Source organism: Pogona vitticeps, chromosome 4 (assembly GCF_051106095.1).
Source record: "Pogona vitticeps strain Pit_001003342236 chromosome 4, PviZW2.1, whole genome shotgun sequence".
NCBI classification, from domain to species: Eukaryota; Metazoa; Chordata; class Lepidosauria; order Squamata; family Agamidae; genus Pogona; species Pogona vitticeps.
The window spans coordinates 112,592,454-112,614,750 of record NC_135786.1 but is presented as its reverse complement, the minus strand read 5'-3'; the positions used below and the strand labels follow the sequence as shown (position 1 = coordinate 112,614,750).

At 38.7% G+C, this 22,297-nt stretch overlaps 1 protein-coding gene across 3 annotated transcripts; it reads right to left on the bottom strand.

Moving 5' to 3' along the window:
* Nucleotides 1–8: 8 nt before the first annotated feature.
* On the bottom strand, nucleotides 9–22,219 carry IVNS1ABP (influenza virus NS1A binding protein). 3 transcript variants are annotated; one of them, XM_020795108.3, is made up of 15 exons: nucleotides 21,886–22,219; nucleotides 15,943–16,176; nucleotides 13,353–13,479; nucleotides 12,778–12,947; nucleotides 12,611–12,686; nucleotides 11,569–11,742; nucleotides 9,406–9,531; nucleotides 7,862–7,969; nucleotides 4,499–4,625; nucleotides 4,053–4,277; nucleotides 3,780–3,901; nucleotides 3,324–3,450; nucleotides 3,097–3,228; nucleotides 2,373–2,546; nucleotides 9–1,210 (listed from the first exon to the last, which is right to left on the bottom strand). In XM_020795108.3, the coding sequence occupies exons 3-15, from the start codon at nucleotides 13,461–13,463 to the stop codon at nucleotides 957–959; spliced, it is 1,926 nt and encodes a 641-aa protein (XP_020650767.2). In that variant the 5' UTR covers nucleotides 13,464–13,479; nucleotides 15,943–16,176; nucleotides 21,886–22,219; the 3' UTR covers nucleotides 9–956. The 3 variants fall into 3 exon arrangements, with proteins under 3 accessions (XP_020650767.2, XP_078248465.1, XP_078248464.1); XM_078392339.1 differs by lacking the exon at nucleotides 21,886–22,219 and adding an exon at nucleotides 20,790–21,746; XM_078392338.1 differs by lacking the exon at nucleotides 21,886–22,219 and adding an exon at nucleotides 20,187–20,392.
* Between the last annotated feature and the right edge of the window lie 78 nt (nucleotides 22,220–22,297).

Here is a 22,297-nt window from a genome sequence, read left to right as displayed (position 1 = left end):
ACAGAAACTTTTAAACAAACAAAGCAGTTTGTATTATATCATGTTTTAGGCTTGCAGTAGAAAGATACAAACTTGTACAATAATGTTCAAATAGGTGACCTTGCTAACACATCACACAGTATTTGCATTTTGCAGCTCTGCATGTTTGTTCAAACTGCATAATCTATGAACCATACAGAAAAGCAAGTCTACTTTACATAAATTTCAGAGCCAGGCTTTTCCGTCACATTAAAGCCATGTTTAGAAAACTCCACTCTGATGCAATGAAAATCAATATTGTGCACTATGGTTTATGTAACATTTTAGCAAGGAAAAAACTTTTAAAAGGTCTCATAGTGGAAAATGACACATCTCACTCCAGTCTATGAACTTTGAGATTATCTCTGTTTCAACACATTTGTATCTTAAGTCAATTCAGATATAACAATTTCTGACTATAAATATAAAAAGTTATAAAAGGCAGTTAAATTGGCAGGTGTGTCAGGTGTTTTCTTTAAATAATAAAGCCATTTATCTATTCAAATAAGGCTTATTACATTGTTCCAGTTGCTTAAGATAAAAAAGAAATCCAAACAAGGCCTAAAAAGTATTTTGCACATTGAAGATCATTACCTTTTCCTGCACCAGAAACAAACTCTAAGGAAAAAGCATGTGTTGTGCAAACTGGCAAAACAAACATTGGGGAAAGCTCTCAAAATGATGAGCCATCAGCCGTCATTCTAATTTTCTCAGGGGAAACCAGCTTCCAGGATCCAAAGTAACAAATTCTGATACACAGAACACCCTTCACATATTGTAAGTAAAATATGTACAGCATATTAATAGTACACAATATGCAAAGGCTTTGTATTGCTGATGGCGACTTATCCCTCCCCCACCTTCTATAGTCACATGTGTACTTCTACTAAAACAATTACATCACTAAGCCTGTTAGTTTTGAGGAGAACTGTGTTAAGTCAATATTTATAGATCTTTGTATAAGGGCTCCATTCATTTGACTCCAGATTGTAGACTTCCACTGTGTTCAGAAATTCATTACCATCAAATCCTCCCACTGCATAGATGGTATTGCCCATTGTGGCAAAACCAGCATTGCTTCTTGGAAGGGTCATGCTGCCCATCATCTTCCACTCATTCTTAGCAGGGTCATACATCTCCACACAGCTGACTGCACGTGAACCATCAAAGCCACCACCAACAAAAAGTTTTCCTGTGAAGTGAAAAAGAGACAAACTCTAGAGGACTGTTCTTGTGCAGCCCTACCAGAAAAAAAACCAACACCACATTTTGTATACAAAATCTGTTCTGTAGTTAGGACTTGACTGGATAGTAAGGGATATGATCTATATTAAGCTTGATTTCAAAAATCTTAGCTCAAAGACTAATTATAAATTTTCAGAACTATACTTCTGTACTTGTCTTCTAGATACCTCAAGCCTACTGCCACTGTTGATACTTGGGTCTCTACAGGCTCACTGCATACTGATATTCTGGGCAGTGCATGTTTACTTAAGATGTAGCTGAGCTTGCAAGCATTCAAGAGTTCTTTGTCACAGTGCTCCATGTCATTTATCCCACTGCATACCAATTAGGTTTAACTGGAGCAAATACCTCAGTGGCTGAAATTCTGTCACATACGTTATGCTAACAAAGGTTGATAATGTCATCAGCTATCACAATGTTTGTTTTTTTTTTTTGGTAAAAGAAACATTTCCAATTCCTCTTGTATAGGGCCTGAGACTCCCATGCAATCATTTTCATTGTTAGAGAGCTGTTGGGGCCATGGAACAGCAGATGGAAGTCTTTATTGAAAATCGCAACCACTGATCATCCCAGCAGTGGCAATTTTTAGTGACGAAAGATCTCCCTTCCATAGTCCCCAATAGCTTCTCAATGATAAAAGATTTCATGGCAGCCTCAGGACCTTCAGGACAAACTGGAAATATTTAATTTCTGAACAAATTCCACAACTGACAACATCAGCCTTATGCAGTGTAACTTACAGCAATAGCATTTCAGCCAATATATCTTACATAAACATATATTAAGAGTATCAAAAAAGACTGGGAAAGAGAAAAACCACCACAAATCCGGCTCAGCAATTTGACAGCGGCAGGAAACAATAACTTTAAAAGTCATATTCCATCCATTTGGCATATCGCTCTGTCAAAAGGTGGGTGGGAATTCTCAAATTAAGACTGCCTAGAATATAGTACCTATATGGCATATGACAGGATTCCCTTGAGAATATCCTACCAAAAGATAAGTATTAGGAATTATGCAAATATATTTTTCATAAGATTTCAGTTCTATCCTGAATAGCATAACTAGCCCCCCTCCAACTAAATCTGTTTCCACTTCCACAAGCTTACCATCAAGTACAGCAACACCAGCTCCACGCCTAGCCACATTCATCGGTGCAATCAGTGTCCAAGTATTATTTTCTGGATTGTAACGCTCAACACTATTAAGGCAGTTCCAAGACTCGGCTCCCCCAATAATATACAAATATCCATCAAGCTCACATACAGCAGCTTGGTGTCTACCTATAAATCAAAAGCCAACAGAAGTTGAACTATCATGACAAAAAAGGCATGGTTTAAACTCTCCTATCAGTAACAGTGTTTTCATGGCTGCCAGAAGCCTCCAGTGATCCCATAGTGAATATTGGTCAGTTAATGCCAATATATTCAAGATAGCCAAGTATCTGATTATGCTGATTCCATATGCTGCAGCTCTCACTTATGCACTCTATATAACTTAGACTGGACACTTTTTCCACTGTAGTGCATGGATTTTTTTCTCTTGCTATTAGTAAGAAAATTGTCAGTAAACATCAAAACTAGCAGTGGCCAATGCTGTCTTCATCTAGTGCCACATTAATTGTAAGGGATAAGTAGTCTGGTACTTCCTAGAAATGTTGTGCTACAGTTCACGCAATTCCTGACCATGGTGGTTAGGGCTTTTGGGGCTTTGTGCACCCAAACTTCTGGAGACAGCACAAGACTGCTCACTGTGCTACACTACAGCTTGAGACTTTCTACTATTCATATAATTCTCAAGTCCATCTAATTTTGAAGAATGCAATAGACTTACGAATGTTAAGTGAAGCACAGCTTGTCCAAGATTTTGTAACAGGATCAAAGACATCACAGTTTTTCAGTCCTTTCTGACCATAAGGATCTGAGCCACCAAATATATACAGCTTTCCATTCAGGGCACACACTCCTGTTTAAGCATTAAAAACAAAACAAAACAAACCTAACTCACTGCTGCAATACTTAAAAAGAAATAGCTTCCACAGATTTATTATATATTTTTACCTGCATTGCAACGGTTAGTCCTTAGTTCTGGAACAGGAATCCAATCATCTATCTCTGGATCATACATTTCCCCACAGCTCAAGTCATCTGAGTGGCCGTTTGACCCTCCAACAACATACAGCTGACCCTAAGTTGAAGAAATGATAGTAAAACAAGACAGATTTATTAAATAATTTAGGTAAAACAAATATGCTTGGGTTTTGTTGCAAATCACCATCACAAAATTTTCCAAGAAAACAGAGGGATTATTACTGCCACACAGCTTTTAGAGATCATTCTCTCGTCTCATGGTAGAGCACGATACTTAATTTCCTTCTGAAACATCTGTAATTATCAGAATGACACTTTCAATTCCTGTCCCCATAAAAAATATTGTAATTGCTACAAACAAGATATGGCAGGTAATTAGACCCTTGAATGCAGGATAGGAACAGTACTCTTCTATCACAGACATACCATGAGAACTGCCATTTGAAACCGAGCTCTTGGTGTCCTCATTGGGGCAATGAAAGTCCAGCAATCTTTTTGAGGATCGTAACATTCAACAGTGCGCAAGCATTCTTCTCTGTTATAACCACCTAGAAATAGGACAAATTGAGCAAGATATATTTTGATAGAGAATGTCTACAGGGAATCTCACATACCTAAATCAGCAATTACCTATAAAATATATGCTAGTCTGGCCAAATACAGTGATACATGGTTTTAGTAGCATTTCGATATAATTACCTGCAGCTATGAGCTTCTTGTTAAGTTCAGCTGTTCCCAATCCAGATCGCGCATACTGCATTGGAGACATGGGCTTCTCTATAAGGTCATCGGGTTGAATCTCAAAACTTAAACTTTTCATCAGCCGTGGAGTGCTGGTTGGAGAACTCTGGGGACTATTGCGCCCATGAAGGAAAATCACACAAAATACACCATCCAGAAGAGCAAGACATAGGTAGGTATTATCTGTAAATAAAGAAGGTAGGAAATAAGAAAAAAATGGATTTAATTCCAAAATATGAGGCAAATCTATACCCTCCCTCTCTGGATGGGATGCCAGCAATCTTTTCCCCCCAACATTGTTCTAATTACAAAGTACTCTGTATCTCACAAAAGACATATTGTTGTTCTCTACCTCCCCTTACACAGGTGCATAACAGTCTAATAATAAACAAAATTCAGCTTACTTGAGGTCTTCTCAGAAGCAACAATTTTCCACTCGTGTTTAGGACTCTGCACTGCTGCATTTGGAGAAAGACTTCCAGAGGAACTGCTACTTATCTGCTTGAGATCATTCTCACGGGGTGGCTTTTTCTGCAAAATCAAAAGGCAGCTACAGAAACCTAGCCAGGGAGCACACTTTGATCTGCCTTTGTTTCAGAACTATTTCTTCTTTTATTTTTTGTACCATGGAAATTCATGTATAAATACATCTACACAGGCAAATTGATGAATCAGCAGTCAATTGCATAATGGAAGTTTAAATAGCTATTTCTCCATTACCCCATTTCAACACTTGACTCACTGTCCTTTGCTTCTGATTTTTTTTTCCTAAACTAACTGAGCTTCATATAACATATTGTCTCCTATGGATAAGAATCCTCATGTCATTTCAAAATACTGCTGTGTAAACAAACTATAGATAATGGGGCATCCTTACTACACGAGTTTCACATGAACAGCATCTTGGCTGATTATATTCACATCAAAACTTCAGATTTATTCTATGAATTCCAGCTACCATTGATTGTCAAACTGCATATTTAATACATGATATAGTTAACTTCAATTGGTTCCAGTTCTTTTAGTAGTTTCATATTTCCAGAAGTGAAAGCCCTGTCTTCAACACTTGAGGGACACCAACAGGATTGGGCCTTCTTTGTACTGGCTTTTATCCTGCAGAATGCCATTACATCAAGACTAGGCATGCACTCTGAGGTTTTCAGATCATGCTGAAGCCTCTTCAGATAGATACTTCATGACTGATAAACTCTAGTCAGTAATAGGGCATCTGTTCTACAATAACTTTTAATTTGGTTCTTTAATGTATAGTGGTGCCTCGCAAGACAAGCGCTCCGTTTTACGACGAAATTGCATTACGATGAAGTTTTTGCAATCGCAAAAGCAATCGCAAAGCAATGTTTCCTATGTGGGAATTTCGCTTTGCAATGATCAGTTCCCTGCTTCGGGAACTGATTCTTGCAAAACGAAGATTTTCCTACAGCTGATTGGCGGTTTCAAAATGGCTGCTGGGTAAAAAAAAAGGCCCCCGCTCTTTTCTGGGATGGATTCCTCGCTGCATGGGCAGCGAAAATGGCCGCACTATGGAGGATCTTCGCTGGACGGTGAGTTTCAAGCCCATAGGAGCGCATTAATCGGGTTTTAATGTGTTTCTATGGGCTTTTAAATTCCGCTTTACAATGTTTTCGTTCTACAGTGATTTCGCTGGAACGAATTAACATTGTAATGCGAGGCACCACGGTACTGTACAGCACCTCAAAACTTTCAATATCAAGCGATTTATCAGTTATACAAGTAAAACACATCATGTGTTGTAAATAGAGATTTGTGCAACAGGTTGAACACTGCAAATGATTTGGAGGCATTGTAGTTGAAATACACTTCCCTACTGCCTCTCCATTGCCTCATTTTTCTTTTTTCCTTCTACCCTACACTCCTATTTCACCTTTGCTAGATCATTCTTATTTTAACAATCTCAACTTCCATTCCCCCGCTCCTTCTATTGTAGGGCTCAGTGGGGGAAAAGCAAGGCAGGTGGTTGATATGGGCTGTCATATTTGGAGCTGCTGCTATGTTATTTAAACTACCTTAAAAATATATTTCTCATCCCTAGTCATAACTAGCTTGTTGAAAGCTTCTTCAACACTATATTGCATGATAATACATGCCATACAAATGAACTGTGAAAAATCTTGCCTGTCCTCTAGATTAATCTGCACTATGACCTCAGTACCACCCGTACAGAAAAAAGTCTGATATATCTTCAAAGATATATATTGGATTCCACAAGGCTACAACGCTATCCACTTATGGACTGGATGAAATGAAACAATGAATTCCGATGGACCGCTCAGTTCCATCCTTATTTGGACAAGAAATCCCTGACAACATTGTTTCTTGTGCTGGTAATCTCAAAAATTGATTACTGAAATGCTCCCAAATGGGAGCATTCTGCAGATGGTACAGAAACTTCAGCAGGTCCAAAATGGGGCAGCTAGGCTGATCTTGGGGCCAGGTAAATTTGATCATCTCTCTCAGATCTTGACCCACTTGCACTGGGTCTGTTAATTTCCATGCCAAATTCAAGGTTTTGGTTTTGATGCAAGGCCTCTAAACAGATTGGGACCTTGTACCTATCAGGGTGTCTCTCCCAAAGAGTAACTACCATGTTCACCCACTCCTCCCAGGCCTTCCTTCTTAAAATGGTCACCCTGAGAGAGATAAAAAAAACAATCAGAAATTGGGCCTTCTTAGTAGTGGCCCCCTCATTGTAGAATGCCTCTCCCTCGGTATTTTTAGAAAACTTGCTAAGGCAGTAACATTCTACCCTTAAAGGAATAATTCCAGACCTATTTTTCTGAATGTTGCTAGGTGATTCCTTTTTGTCTCTTATACTATGTTTGCTAATGTTATATTGCTGTTTACTCATTTGTAGTTTCAGAAAAAAAACTATTTGTTCACTGCCCAGACTAGTGGATTGCCACTAAGTCAGGTAATATATAAATAAAATACATAAATAAATGCACTAACAAAAGAGTAGACTAAGCTGAATATAATGAAGTTACTTCCAATTACGCATATAATACTGAATCTCTGCAGTTCTGCAAATCGGCTAACATCACCAATATGAACTGAACTCAGTCTGATCCTAGTTTTGGACCTAGTCCATTCAGTCAAATTGCCACTGGCAATTGCTAAATCTAGAAACAAACAGGCTTATGAATTCAGCAATGCACTTAGAAGGACAACTCTTCCACTGATTCCTCACATGAACAGGTAAGCTACTGCTGCAGAGACAACTGCTTTACTTTGTTCAATTTGTACCATTCACCAAGTTTCCAAAGGTAATTGCTAGTGCTACTTCATGATACTACTAATGCTCACATATTTACGAAATTTCTATTTAAAATCTAGACTCTGATGAAACTTCTCAAATCCTCTTTATTAGCCTGTTTCCTTAAAAGTGTTGTACACAAGTTCTTGAGGATGTTATTCTTTCCCAGACTTCTTTAGTGAGCATATGTATGCATGCTTGCACATGAACGTCTCAATACTACACAAGTTTACCTAAACCATCTAGTGCTGGGCTTACTATGCCATGCAATTAGCACACATTTATGTTATTATCTCAGCTTTAAAAAAAAAAGAGAGATAACCAAGACCACACAAGCATCTAAGATAACTATTTCCCCATCTTGTAAGGCAATTAACTGTTCCTTTCTTTCACTGGACCACACAACATTTTAGTTGTGCCATACTACTCTAACTAATTTTACCTGAGGTTACCTCAGACCATGTGCAATTTGTACCTGCACAAACTGAATGTGGTCATCATCACTGCCATACACCTCAGCCTGTCCATCTAGTAGGTTTCCATCAAGCAGCTTGTGATCAGCTGAGTAGTACAGCGTTTGAACCTGCAAAAACAACAGAACAGCCATGTGGCTACAGTCTCAATTGCTACTGAGCTACTGGTAAACTGCACATAAACTCCACAATGTCTCCAGCAGTGTTCAGTTCCTCTTCTCTCCATCTAGCAGAATTGAAAAATTAAAAAAAAAGTAGGTTGCTTTCATGATGTCAGATCTTCAAAAACTGGTTGAAGGATCCCTTGGGTTCAGAGCTCAACATGAATCTTCAGTTTCCTGGACTTCTATTCTCACTGTGCTGTAACATTAAGATGTGTGACAAGTATGATGTACATTGCCTTGCAGAATAAGATGAACATTAACAATCTCATCCAAAACTCCACTATTTCCTACAAACAAGGACCTTATTTACAAAATAAACTGTTCTTCCTTAGCCAATAAAAATATGTACATTAAACATGTAAACCAAGAACAAGTGGATTATTTCAAAGGTCGTATTAAAGATACACTTCTTAAAACTATTAAAGAGTTCAAGCAACTTTCACACTCAGGAAAGATTGCTGCTCATTACTGGGTACCATGAAAGACTGCAAGGAAAATGTGAGGATTCTAAGAGCTAAATTCAACATTAGCATAAACCAAGAGTAAATCTATGAATCAATGGGGCCTGTTAGTTGTGACTTCATTTCAATGGCTTCACTCTTGATAGCACTAATGTTGAATAGATCTTTAAGAAATGTACAGAAGGGCAAGTAAAACCGCAAACACAACTGTTCTCAAAAATGACCTTGCCCATGATGGCAAACTAAACAACTGAAATTGTATGGGAAAAGCTTATTGCCACTGCAATTGTCAAGATGCTGGCATTTCAGATTTAGACCATGCTGACTACAGAAACTGTGTTTATGCTATTTAATTATACAAAACTTTCAAAAGTTAAGATATCCTGTAAAGAAGTAAACACCATTAAACATCATCGTTCTCTGCCCACAGCGGATTTTCTTAGGAGAACTGGGGCAGGACTGCTGCTTCTTTACGTGTCATTACACTTGAAGTTTCTTCTATGGTTCTTCAGCGTTGGATATCCTAGTTTTGTTAATAAACCTATGGGGAGATAAATCAATGGGGAGGAACAACCATTAGAACCTTTTACCTACTTCTCTATTTAAGCAAAGCCCTGTAAAAGGAACACATTAAGAACACAGAGTGAGCTTTTAAACCACCTCCCCATTTTTAAAGTGAAGTTACATGCTATGTTTGAAGTTATAACGAGATAACAAGGAAAAAAGGAAACTGAAACAGAAGACCAAAATGAACAGTTTATTCAGCTCACCTGGAACCCCCCTAGTTTCTCAGCCTAGGGATACCTACAGCAAAATTTAAATTCTTTGCAATTTTTAAAGAAAAAAAAGGAAAAGGAATCATCCTTAATTTCAGAAAAACATTTATTGCAGACTGCCAGAGCTCATTTTCGTAAGACTAACCTCTTCCATTAAGTCTTCTAGACTGTCTCCATTCTCCCAGATGCTGCGCTGTACCCAGTTGATTACCTTTGTGTATAGTTTGCCATTACTGGGCAAGCTAACATTTTCTTCAAGCACAACCTCGAGCTGGAATGAACAACAAAAGGCATCATAGTTTATATACATATGTGTGTGCGTGCACGCATGTGTCCCTCGAAATAATTATTAAGACTAATTGAATATAATTCTACCAGTCAAGCAACAATAGTACTGATACAAACAGAATATGAAATATCCATGTTTGCTGACACCCCGAGCTAGAAACAAAATCTAAATGGGGCTGTGTGAAGGAGGCTAGGAAGTCTGAATACAAAAGCTTACCCCACCACCTTGAAATCTGAACAAAACTGCAACTGATAAACACATTTACAGGTTTCTAGATGAACTATAGCAACAAATAGCACATGTGCTAGTAATCAGCTAAGAAAAGTCTGACCCTTGTTAGCAAAAACAAAAACAAATTAGAAATTCCCCCAAGTTTCCTTACAGAAAGGTGTGTGAAAGGCAGGTTTTTGTTTTTTTTTGGAGACTTAATACATGACACATGTACTCAAATTTTATTCCTCATCCTTCAATATATAAAGTTGTACCAATCTGAAACAAATTGAAGCTTGATATAATACATCGTCATAAAGATGATACAGACAACTTGTATCTAATGACTTCTGCGCCTCTGTCCAAAGGCATTTATTAAATTTGTATGCTGTTCCACAGCAGAAGATTCTTTGAGGAAATTACAGTAAATAGAAAAGGGCAAAGGTGGCCAAATCTTTTCTCTTTTTGGCATATATATAGGATATTATCTGTTTAAATACCTAAACTGTTTAGAAGCAATAATGCTATTAGCACCCCAAAAGATGCCTTTCCTTAGAAGACCTGTATCCAGACTTGGTTCAACCTGGGTTATAGTCAGTTTGCCATGGACATTTGGAGGAAGAGCTGCTGGAAAGATCTGCTACTGCTGATGTCAAGAAAAAAAGCAGGACTCATCCCTGCAGTTGACACATTGAAAGAAAATCGTCCTCTGTGTCATGCAGTTATGAAATAAGGCAATCACATATATACTTCAATGTTTTACAAATTACAGTGTTGTTAATGGCAACTTACAACTCATGATTATTACTCTATTGTACTTTCTGCAACTCATAATTATATCTCAACAGCACAATTCTTTTCATATTTCAAAAATAAAAAAGATCACTTAGATCTAACACACTATTCAGAGAAATGCTGGTACTGTACGTAAGACTTCATTTTGATCCCAATGACATATGTTTAGATAACACTGTTTTAATGGAAAGCAGAACATCTCAATAAAGGAAGTTTCTTTACTTGAAAATGCTGTAATGATGTGGAATCAATCAAATGATGTGGAAACTTCAAGTGGTGCAGAATGCGGCGGCCAGACTTCTTGGTGGAATGAGAAAATATCAGCATATCTCTCCCTCTCTGGCCGCTTTGCATTGGCTGCCCATTTGATTCCGCATTGACTTCAAAGTATTAATGCTTATGTATAAAGCCCTAAACGGTTTAGGGCCTCGATACTTGGCGGAATGCCTACTCACACCAAAATCTACCTGTATCAACCGATTGAGTCAGGAGGTGAGGCTGAGGAGCCTGATGCCAAGGGAGGCCCGGAAGGGAAAAAAAATAGAAACTGGGCCTTCTCGGTGGTGGCGCATCACCTCTGGAATAACCTCCCTCCGGAGATTCGTGCAGCCCCTTTGCTGGGCATTTTAAAAAAACAACTGAAAACATGGATGTTTACACAGGCCTTCCCTCCAGTTAATACCTGATTTTTTTGTTGTTTTTCTTTTTTTCCTTTTTCCTTTTGGATAATTCGTTTATACTGATGTTTATAAACTTTGTTATATTGTAATTTTGTTAGATTGTTGTTTTATGTGTTGGAAGCTGCCTAGAGTGGTTGTTGACTAGATAGGCGGGATATAAATGCAATAAATAAATAAATAAATAATGCTTAACTGTCGAAAGATACTTATTTAAGTGGATTTGCATCAATACTGTTTAACGTATAAGCTGAGGGTGAATATTTCTTGGTGGATTTACAATATCAATAAAATCTTCCATTTTCATTTCATAATTAAAAATAGAAGGATTCCTCACCTTTAAACGTGGCAACTTGAGAAATTCCTCCTGGTCAGAAATCTCCAACAAATGCTCCTGAATGTAACTATCAATCTTATTCAGTAAACGTGTGTCACCCATGCTGCTTGCAAAGTTTCGATAGGAAATGCAGCTTTCAACATTCATTTTGGAGAGCAAATAATCTCCACAAACCTTTAAAAAGACATAGAATTATGTTATTTTACTCTGGGCACTCTGCAAGAACACTTCATTACTGTCATTTTAAGGGCAATTTGCCAAGATATCCCAGTAACGTTAACTTTTTACACATATAGCCCACTTTTTCCCCCAGTAGAACATTTTTGACCGATTTAGAATTAGTGCTAGTTGTTCAAACTTCTGTGAGAAGTTTCTCACAGAACACCAAAATATTTTTACAGCTACTGCTTAACACTGAAAATATTATAAAATCACCAAAGTGATGGAGAAGTGTTGCCTTTTTTCTTTTAGGCTGTTATCATTTTAAGACTAAACAAAGAAACTCAACTATTCCTTTGTAATTGAAAACATTTCTAAATATACAAGGAGCTCTGAACAATTTAGATTTTGTTCAGAAGGTGAGCATTCTTTCAAGTAAATTTCACAGATACCTGTAAATCTTCCATTCCTACAACTCTATTCTGTGACCCTTCAGTGGATGAAATAAAAAAAACCAAGACTCTAACTCTTACACTTTTGCTAATAAGATGGCTCAATGTAATATATCTGTCAGTTTTAAAACTGCAATCATCTTTACTGATACCTACGTCATTCCCACATTACATTTATTCATATTAGTGCACTGGTATAACCACTTAACCAAGTAAAATGTATACCATATACAACAGCTAATTCAAACCTATTGATTATAATAACTACAGATCATTACATGGAAATAAAAATGAAAGGTGTTTTGGTTACTCAAAACACTATCAACATTCCTAGTCAAGTGCCTGTTCACATTACAACACAGTTCTTTCTAAATCTATAAAGGGGTCAAGCTAACCACCACCCCTTACTTTCTAATATACAAAAATTATACCTGCTTCACTCTTTCCATCTTTAGCTTCTTTGCTGCAGAGTATACATCTCTGACCAGTTCTTTATCAGCCTTCAGTCTATGAGAATTATAGAGTTATATTGAGAATATATTCTGGACACAGCATTTAAGATAAACTATCTATTGTATGTACATTAAAATCCACTTACTGAGCAGTGTAGGCATAATTTAACAAAACTTCAACAGCTTCCGGATTAAGATCATCAAACTTTACATGGGAAACTCCATGGGAATCACTGTCATTGTTAAAGATTTCAAACAGATAAGGACTGCAGCAAGCTAGCACTGCTCTATGTGCCAACATCTCATGTCCACAGACCTTTATAAAAATAAGAGCAAATATCTGTCTTTAAAATGTGAACACAAAACCTATATTATACATGGTATTACAATAAATAAAATGAACTATAAAAGAAAAAGAGACTAATCTCTTTAATTTACAACCCTGCCAAATCTAAACATTTTAAGATCATTCCTCTGAGTATCAGAGTTAAGCACATCTCTAACACATATATGTTATCTAAGGCTTCAAAAGAATTCCTCCCAGTAGTCGTGCAAAATGACTGAACTTGTGTGAGGAACCATCAAAAATGAATTTTAAGGTCATTGTTTGAAGGTTAAAATAACCAACAATTAAACTGCCTGTATTTTAAAGGATTTCAAACATTATAGAGCTCTGCTGTGCTAAAAACCATACTTCCCAGCTGACTGACTGTTAAGTTACCTGGAGTCTAACGTCGCAAAACTGGCCACTTTTACGCAAAGCATTTAGCTTGGCAACTGATGATTCAATGAAATTTTCATCTTCAAACATCAAATAGCCGTTAGGAATCATTTTGTTGCTTCTGTGGCTAAAAACAAGAAAAGTCTTTAATATAATCTAATGTAAATGTATTTCTTTTATACTGAATCTTATAAAGACTATAATCCTACATGCCATCTGGAAAGAAATTACAATGAAAATAATGGGATTTATTTTTGAATTAAACCATACAGGATTCCACAGTAAAAATAAAAAAGAATATGGAATTTATTCAATAAAATATTCAAATCTAGACCGTGATAAGACCAAAAAACAAACAAGCCCCAATAACAGAATTTTAGCTCAGCAAAACACAATATAAATCATAATAATCACTGTATTCATTTCTCACAGAATCCACAGTTTAGTGTGAGAACCTCAGGCATGCTTTCACTAAGCATGGCACCAATGAAGGCAAAAGGACTACTACTGATCTCTCCCCCCCCACCAAGCTATTGTATCAATAGGCTTATACTGTACAAGTCTCCGATATCCATATTAAACTCTTATTGAGGTATATACATGCACTGTATGCATATACAACACATATGTACACATAACCAGAAATGGATGAACTCTATCCTGCTGTCTTTCTGTGGAATGAATGCTGAACGTGGACCAGGCCTAACAACACCCTCAATTTAAGTCAGGCTTAATGAGATACTTCCCGCAAGAAAACAACATACTATCCTTAAACAATGATAAATCTCAAGTACTGTATTTTTTGCTCCATAAGACACACCTGACCATAAGACTCACCTAATTTTTAGAGGAGGAAAAGAAATATTCTGAACAAGTACAGTACAAGGAATAGTTCCTGCAAAGAGCGCCGGAAGTAAAACTCCGCCCCCTTTCAGAGAATGGTACACTCTGTCTTCGCGCATGCGCCTACAACTGCTAAGGCATTGGGTAGGGAGCCACCAGCTCCCTTACCGCCCCAGCCAGCTCATCATCTCTATGGGACTCGTCAGTTGACCGCTTGTGGTCTGGAAGTGCTCCTAGTTCCTGCCCTGGAAGGGGAAGAGAAGGGCGGCATGGAGGCAATGGGAGCTCAGGCTGGTGCTGAACGAACTAATATCGGCGGTAGGCATGAGAGGGGGAAGCCGGAGGTGACGGCATGGAAGACGGGAGGCAGAGCTCACCTCTTTCACTGTGGAGTCGAGCTTTTGTTGCCGGCAGTCAGAAGCCAAAGAAGATTCCTGAGGCGTGCTGTTGGGGCTTGGGTCGAGAGGGTAAAAAAAAGACTGGCGGTGCGGGGGAGGAATACAGAACCCAGCCGCGTATGACAGCGGCATGGGCTCTGGGGGGGTCTGTTAATGTCCACAAATTGCACCATTTTTACAGTATTTGCTCCATAAGATGCACACACTTTTTCTGGGGGAGGGGGAGAGAAGTACATCTTATGGAGTGAAAAATATGGTACTAAGGGACAGAATTCTCTCTGACTGTCATGGTATTATATTGTGAGAACAAATATGCCTCCAGTTATACCATCGAGCTTTAAAAAATATTTGCTGCCTTATGCTTAAGAAATGGCCATGACTGAAAAAGCAGTGCATGGGGCCCTCTATTAACCTTTCTTAGTTTTCATATGCTCTTCAGCATTTAGAAGGAAGAGCAAAACACCTAGAACTATGTTTGTCCAACAGTGCTATTCTGCATCTTCCTTGCTTTCAAGGCCAGAATAAGCAAGAACAGGAGAGTATTTGCCTTAGCAGGAAAGAGCAGGAGGTGGAGAATTGCCCTCTCATTAATGTACAGATTCAGGCTTTTAGATTTCCTGTTTTGTAACAAGAATTGGAATTTGTTTTCTAACTAAACAGCTTACACTGTGTGATAATATACTTGTTCACTATGATCTAGACCAGGCTTGTCCAACCTGCGGCCCGAGGGCCGCATGCGGCCCAGGTCAGCTCGTAATGCGGCCCAGTGCAATTTTTAAATTTTTAAAGAAATTCCAAAGTTTCAAGTTGCACTGCCAGCACTTGCGGCCGGAATGTGGCCGGGGCATGTCACAACAGTAGAGGGGGAGAGAAGGAAGGAGTGGGAGGGGAGGGGACGGGGGGGCTGCATGACTGCATTGCGTCATCCCCGTCAATAGGTGGACCCCATCCCGGCCCCATAAAGCCACCTGAGTCGAAGCTGGCAGCCTCTGCTGTCTGAGATCACAGCTGCCGGTAAGCGCACTTGGAGCGGGGCTGTGGAGGACAGCTAAGGCTGCCCCCCCATGCGGCCCAAACCAAATGTATGTGTGGCCCAAACCAAATTTTCATCTTCTAATGTGGCCCAGGGAAGATGAAAGGTTGGACACCCCTGATCTAGACTCTTTAAAAAGTTGCTTATCTGCCAATATAAAGAACTTGCAATTCCTCCCTCCCTCCCTTCCTTCAAAATAGACTGGCTTTATAACATCCATGTGGGGAATAACTACTTACCTATGGTAAGTACTGCAGAATTTAATGATTTTTATGTTTATAACCCACATCACACAAAATTGTATAACATAGCTTACCAAATGAATCAATGCTGTGATTTTATAAGCAGATCTTAAATATTCTGAAGTCTAGCTGTGTGTTAATATAGAGCACGTCAATTTATATTTCTTTGCAGGTGAACAGATTGTGAAATCCAGACAACTGTGTTTTCTGAACAGGTGACTCCAAAACTACCAGGCTTTAAACTGATGTAATCAAGTCCTTAAAAGCTATAGACATGAATTTCTTCTGTGGTAGTCCTGCATCATACTCTGTAATAGAAAACAAATATTAAATGAATAAATCTGGCATTTGTGCTTATTTCCAATCCATTTGGAACCTCCCTCTATCTTAAATGTGAATGCAGAATTCATTTAGACCTTATTTCACTCCTAACAGAAAATGTTATGCAATAGAAAAAATATGAAAATTCTCACTAGTGTTTTACTTCTATAATTAAATGTTTTTAATAGATACAAATACCAATTCATGTTCAATTATGGAACTCAACAAACAATTTTACATATACATAAACAACTCACACACCGCAAACTCCATCAAAGATATGTCTTGTTTAGATCTGCATTCCAAACCTTTAATTACACCCTACAACACTTCAGTTACAGTTTATGTTGCTACAGCTGACCCAACAAACTTGAACATAAGCCAAACTGAACAGCATTACTTAATGCCACTGAACCACATTCATAAGAGAAGTTTCTAAATAAATGGCTCAAATCTCTTGGGCAGACTTAACATTTGTAGCTGTAGATATACACTAGTTACAATATTATTATGAAATAGCAAAAATAATATTTGTCCTTTAAAGCAATGAGCCCCAACCTTGGCCCTCCAGATGTTCTTGGACTAAAATTCCCCGAAGCCTTCACCACCATCTCTGCTAGCCAGGATTTCTTGGAGCAGAAGTCCAAGAACATCTGGAGGATCAAGGTTGGGGACCACTGCTTTAAAGGAACTAAAAATTGCAAACAAGTTTACTGCAATTCAACATCTCAGAACCTTCTCTTCAATTAAATCAAAAGCACTGATGAAAAAATTGCTTTGCCTCAATTTCTTAACATTTTTGGCAAAGGTTCTGCAATAATGTCATGATCTTTTAAAAAACTGATTCCTGTTACACCATGAAACTAGTAAAACAAACACAAAGTAACAAGTATATTAGATTGGAACACTTCTGGTGAAAAAATACTACTGTAGTACAGTATATGTAAATTTTACACATGCAATAAAGCTGAAGTGTTGCGTTTAACTGAAATACAGAATCAAAGATTTTCAGGATTAAGGAAGATGAAAAAACAACAAAAATGTCTGTAGGAATTAGCAAACTACACAGAAAAACATTAATGAAACCTAAAGGGGGTTACCAGCAAGATGCACCAAGTGTAATTATTTCCAACATCGTTTCTAGTTTGTTATAGGAATAAAAACTGCCTTGACCACATCTAGCTACAATTTACAGCAAAGCAACTGAAACATCATACCTCTTGCAGGATGGATAAAAATCAATTATTTTTAAAATCAATTTGATTTAAATCACAATTGAAATAAAAGAAATATTTTTTTTAAATTTAAATCATCAAAAACAGTGCACTTTTAAAATTTAAATTAGGTTTTAAAACAAATCAATCATGCTTGATGGCCAAAGCACAAAAATGTCCAGCAAGCAGCCACCGAGAGTCTCAATGGCCTCACACAGTATACTGAGCCTTCACTACTAGCAGTTCATTCCAGTGGTGGCCAATATAAGTCATAGGCTGCATGTGGACCCAGAAACATTTCTGCCTCCATGAATCTTTCCAAAGCTTCCTACTTCAAAGCTCCTTTCCCACTCCTAGAAGCTCCCAAGAGAAGTGATTTTGCACTGCCCCACCTGCTATGCCCAAATGGCCCTTCTAAAGAACTAGATGTTCAAACACATCCTCTTTGATTTTTCCAGCAAATTTTTCATTTGCTGGAAAATATAGCTAGATGGTCCTGAAGTGGAAAAGAGACATTGCCACTTCTGGACTTTGTCCACCTTTCTCCCAAACTTCCTGGATTAAGGTGAGAAATCCTCTGGTTACTTCAATCAGTAAGTAGTAGAACATAATGTTTTGTTGTTCTGTTTTTCATTACACTAATATTCTCTAAAGAAGTGGTTCCCAACCTTGTTCTTGAACAACTACTCTCAAAAATCCTGGCCAGCACAGTTAGTGGTAAGGGTATCCAAGGATTTAACTCCCAGAACACCTTGGGATCTAAGGTTAGGAACCACTGCTCTAAAGGAGGAATGTGCAGTTCTTCAGATTCTGTTGAACTACACCTTTCAACAGGAACTATCCTACTAGTACTGATGAGTACAGAAATCTACTCACATCTGGATGGCCAGATGTTTCCCATCGTATGTGAAATACAGTAACATTTTGCTTTCACTTGTTTTAAGTCATGTATTTTTAACACATCACTATGTATCAATATTCAGTTGGTGTTTTTTACATTTATAGCACCATTCTATATAATTCTCCACAATACAGTACTATCAAAAATTTGAATACTGTTGTAATTAAGATGTTCTGTACTACATAAAATTTTACAGATTTTAACTTGGCTTTTAAAGGCAAACCTCAAAACAAAACAAAAAACAAACAAACTCCACACAAATGAAAAATACTGACCTTCTTCCCTTAACTTCACACAAAAGGCACAAATTACTACCTAGAAGCTCACTGCTGGGAGAATCCTCAGCTAGTAAAATATTTCTTGTCTTTTTAACTTGCACTGTTATTCTGGCTATCTTTTAAGTTGTTTTTAGCTACTTTTAAATTAATTTCCTTCCAACTACTTCCAAAATCTGGGGACAACTCTTGAGGAAGAAACTTACTCAAATTCATTTATTTCACTGCAAGAGGAAGAGAACTAGATCAACTTCCCTGCCTAAAAGCCATCCATCCAAGTAAAGGCAAAACTGATTTCTTGTCCTGAAGGAAACCAAAGAACTAAACATGAGGAATTTTAGTAGCTTACGTTATCCCACCTTTTAAGTCTGTTCTGCTGCAACTTCAGAGCAAGAAAGTTTATCTCTTTTAAAGAAGACAACCTGATCAGGGTTCTACACTCTATGTACAATGGAAAAGGTAGGTCAACTGACATGCCATCATCCAGAGAGGCAAAAAAGACAGCTACAAATAATTCACAGCAAGGACCAAATTCAATTAACCCCAAACCCTTCTTAATAATTACATAAATTACATTTGTCATGGTACTCAGCTCATCCGACTGACACTGTATGTGAAATAAAATTCAGACATCATGAATTCACAAGTTACCAGGCTCAAACTATATGTCAGGGAAGGGATCATGATAAAGTGTCCCAATGTTGTTTTGCTGTGAAGCAGATTTTGACCAAAGCAGCAGTGTGGGGCATATTCCTGCCCAATTTAACCCACCTCTACAAGCTGCTGGAAGGGAGAAGTAAAAAGTCTATTTTTTTGATGATGAAAAGAAGCACAGATAAGTCTATGAAATGGTGGTAGAGTATGCTTCCATATCAACCCAGAAGGTTCTCATGGCTACTTTAAAGGGGCAAAACCCCGAAAAGAGTCAAGAACTCACAATATATATTTTCAGCCTCAGAAAACTTTTCTACATCCTAACACTAGAAATTGATAACCTCACTATCCTTAAGAGCAAAGTACACACTATGTGTAAAATTAATACTTCAAATTTCCAGTAGGTATCAAAGTTGCAACTTTAAGCAGAGGAAAGACAAATGGGTGGACACTTAATGTTTCCCACTGATCCCCTAAAAAGGGGCTCTAGATGTTTTATTAACCACACACAATGCACCAAACGTGGATGGGGAACAAAAGGTGTAAAAGGTTGGGTTCAAAAATGATTGATTTATATAGAATTAAAGTCCCTTTTTTTACCTCCCTTCACAGTTTATAATCATGCTGTAACAAAGCCACTGTTATACATACTTAAGTGTAATACTGTATGTACTTTCCTTATTTATTTGTTTTTAAATAATTATATTGTTTCCAAAGTGTGGCGTTCTACCCTTGTAATGGCAGAATATATGCCCATCCCCACTCACCTCCAAAGCCAAACCCTTCTCTAAAAATATAAAAGCTAAATACTGTCAGCACATTTGATAGACAATCATCAGATGAAGAAAATGTTCTGAGAAAATTTTAAGCTGTTACTATATCACTGTGGTTTTCACAAATACATTCAAGGTCACCCACATAATTAACTAAATAGAAGGCAGAACTAAAACAACCTTGTTTTCTTTGATGTCTGGCTGATGTCTGCCAGGCTGTGTGCAGATAGGGAAACATAAGGGTTACAAAGACAAAGTTCCAACTACTTATTTAAATAATAATATAAATGAGTTATTAGACAGGTGAAAGTCCTGTAATAAAGTCTGTGCCCTTTCCTCCCTGGATTCTCTCTCTCTCTCTCTCTCTCTCTCTCTCTCTCTCTCTCACACACACACACACACACACTCTCTCTCTCTCTCTTCCACTCCACATGATCTGTCTCATGTCATAACTGCCTCTAGATTGGCTAGTGCACTTTCTCCTCCACCCAATCATACCTCTAGCTACAGCAAGCATACTGGAGCAGACACGTTTCCATCCCATGAGCATGGCAACATTATTTAGCAAGGAGGAGAAAGAACAAAGGCAAAGCAGAAGAAAAACCTACTCAACCCTCAGAAAATAAACAATCCATATTCCACAACTATGTTTCACGACATCTGAATTCTAAGATAATTGCAGATCTTCTTTTTTCCCTTTTGAACCAGGGAGTGTCCTGATAGGACAAAAACATAAAGGCTGGTTTCCCATAAGGTTTAGAAAGCCACCCTTCTAGAACTCACCATAACAAGGAACATAAGAGACACTATGAGGCAGTGGCACTGCAAGCCTTTCAAACTGCTCAGAATAGGTCACAGGATCCTCTACTTCAGTTTCAGAAAAACACTGTACTATTGCCTTGTCAAAGGGTTCCGATTTACTGATAGATATCTTAGGACGAGAAAGTCCTTCAAGCTGTCAAAACCCCGCTAGCGAATCTTTTAGCAATTCTCAGTTTAATCTCACGGGGCTGGTGAAGTTCACTTGTTCTGCCATTAGTCTTGCAGCAAGCCCATAACAAAGAAATATACAGTACTTCTCTTGCGCCAGAGAATGTACGACACCACAAATATTGCCATCACCCGGCCTCGGCCCACAGGGTGTAACGCCCACCACCGCAACGGCCCCCATGACGGTTCAAAGCCTGATCGGACCGGGTTATTTTTCGTTTGATTGTCAGAAGAATATTGCACCTCCAAAAAAAAAAAATGCAAAAAACCAAGAGCATTTTAATAAAGAAGAAGACCACCAGGGCCGGAAAAGCCGAAGTAGGCATAAAAGAATGACGACACCTCGGTTCTCAAACGGAACATGACGCCAATCCTGTTCTTTTAAAAAAAGGAGCCACCAATCCCTTCCCTCAAATTTGACCCTTCTTTTCTTCGGATATTATACTGCCCGTCTCTGCGGCGAATTTCCAATAGTCAAAGGGCGCCCTTTATGTTTTTACACAAAACCTATCTAGCCGTTCCTATGGCGCGTTTCTTCTTCTCCTCAAAGAAGTCCCTCGGGTAATCCACAAACCTCCAATACAAGGACGCCAGTATTCCCTACTCACTTTCCCTCAAGAACAAACGCACTTTAGTCTTTCTCTATCTTTTTTGTTGGTGGTGGTGGTGGTGGTTTTCCCTCCATGACCAAACCCCGTCAGGGATCGCTCACTTTTAGAAGTAAAGCCCCCGAGACGAGCAGTAGCTTTCAGAGGAGGCTCCCAGGAGGCACGTTTTGCCTCAAAAGGCAACTCCCGGGGGCGCCTCCTCCTCTTCCTCCCCGAGCAGCCGCGGATCGGAGCCCTCCCAACAAACACGCCACGGACTGGAAGGGCCTTCCCCCGGTTACCTGGTGTCTCTCAACCGAGATAAGAGCGCTCATATTGAGAAGGTCCAGGCTGGAGAGGAGGAAAGGAGGCTTCCGCTTCAGGGGTGCCGGGAACGCCGTGGCAGGTTATTGAGGAAGAGGAGGGGAAAGCGAAAGAAACAAGGGACCCAGGAAAGAGTAAAAAAAAGGGGGCCGGGCGACAGCTGAGGTAGAAGACGAAGAGCGCCGTCCGCAACGCCTCGGCTTCTGCCCGTGACTCGGCTTGACCGGCCGACGCGCGAGCCTCCTTGTCTGTCGCGCTCCCAGCAGAGGAGAAAGGCGGGAAAGAGGCGACCGGAACGGACGAAGAGCCAGCCAAGACCCAGCGCGCGCGCACACGCACGAGAAGGAAAAAGAGAGAAAGAGAAAGAAAGAATCCACCCCTTCCCGAACG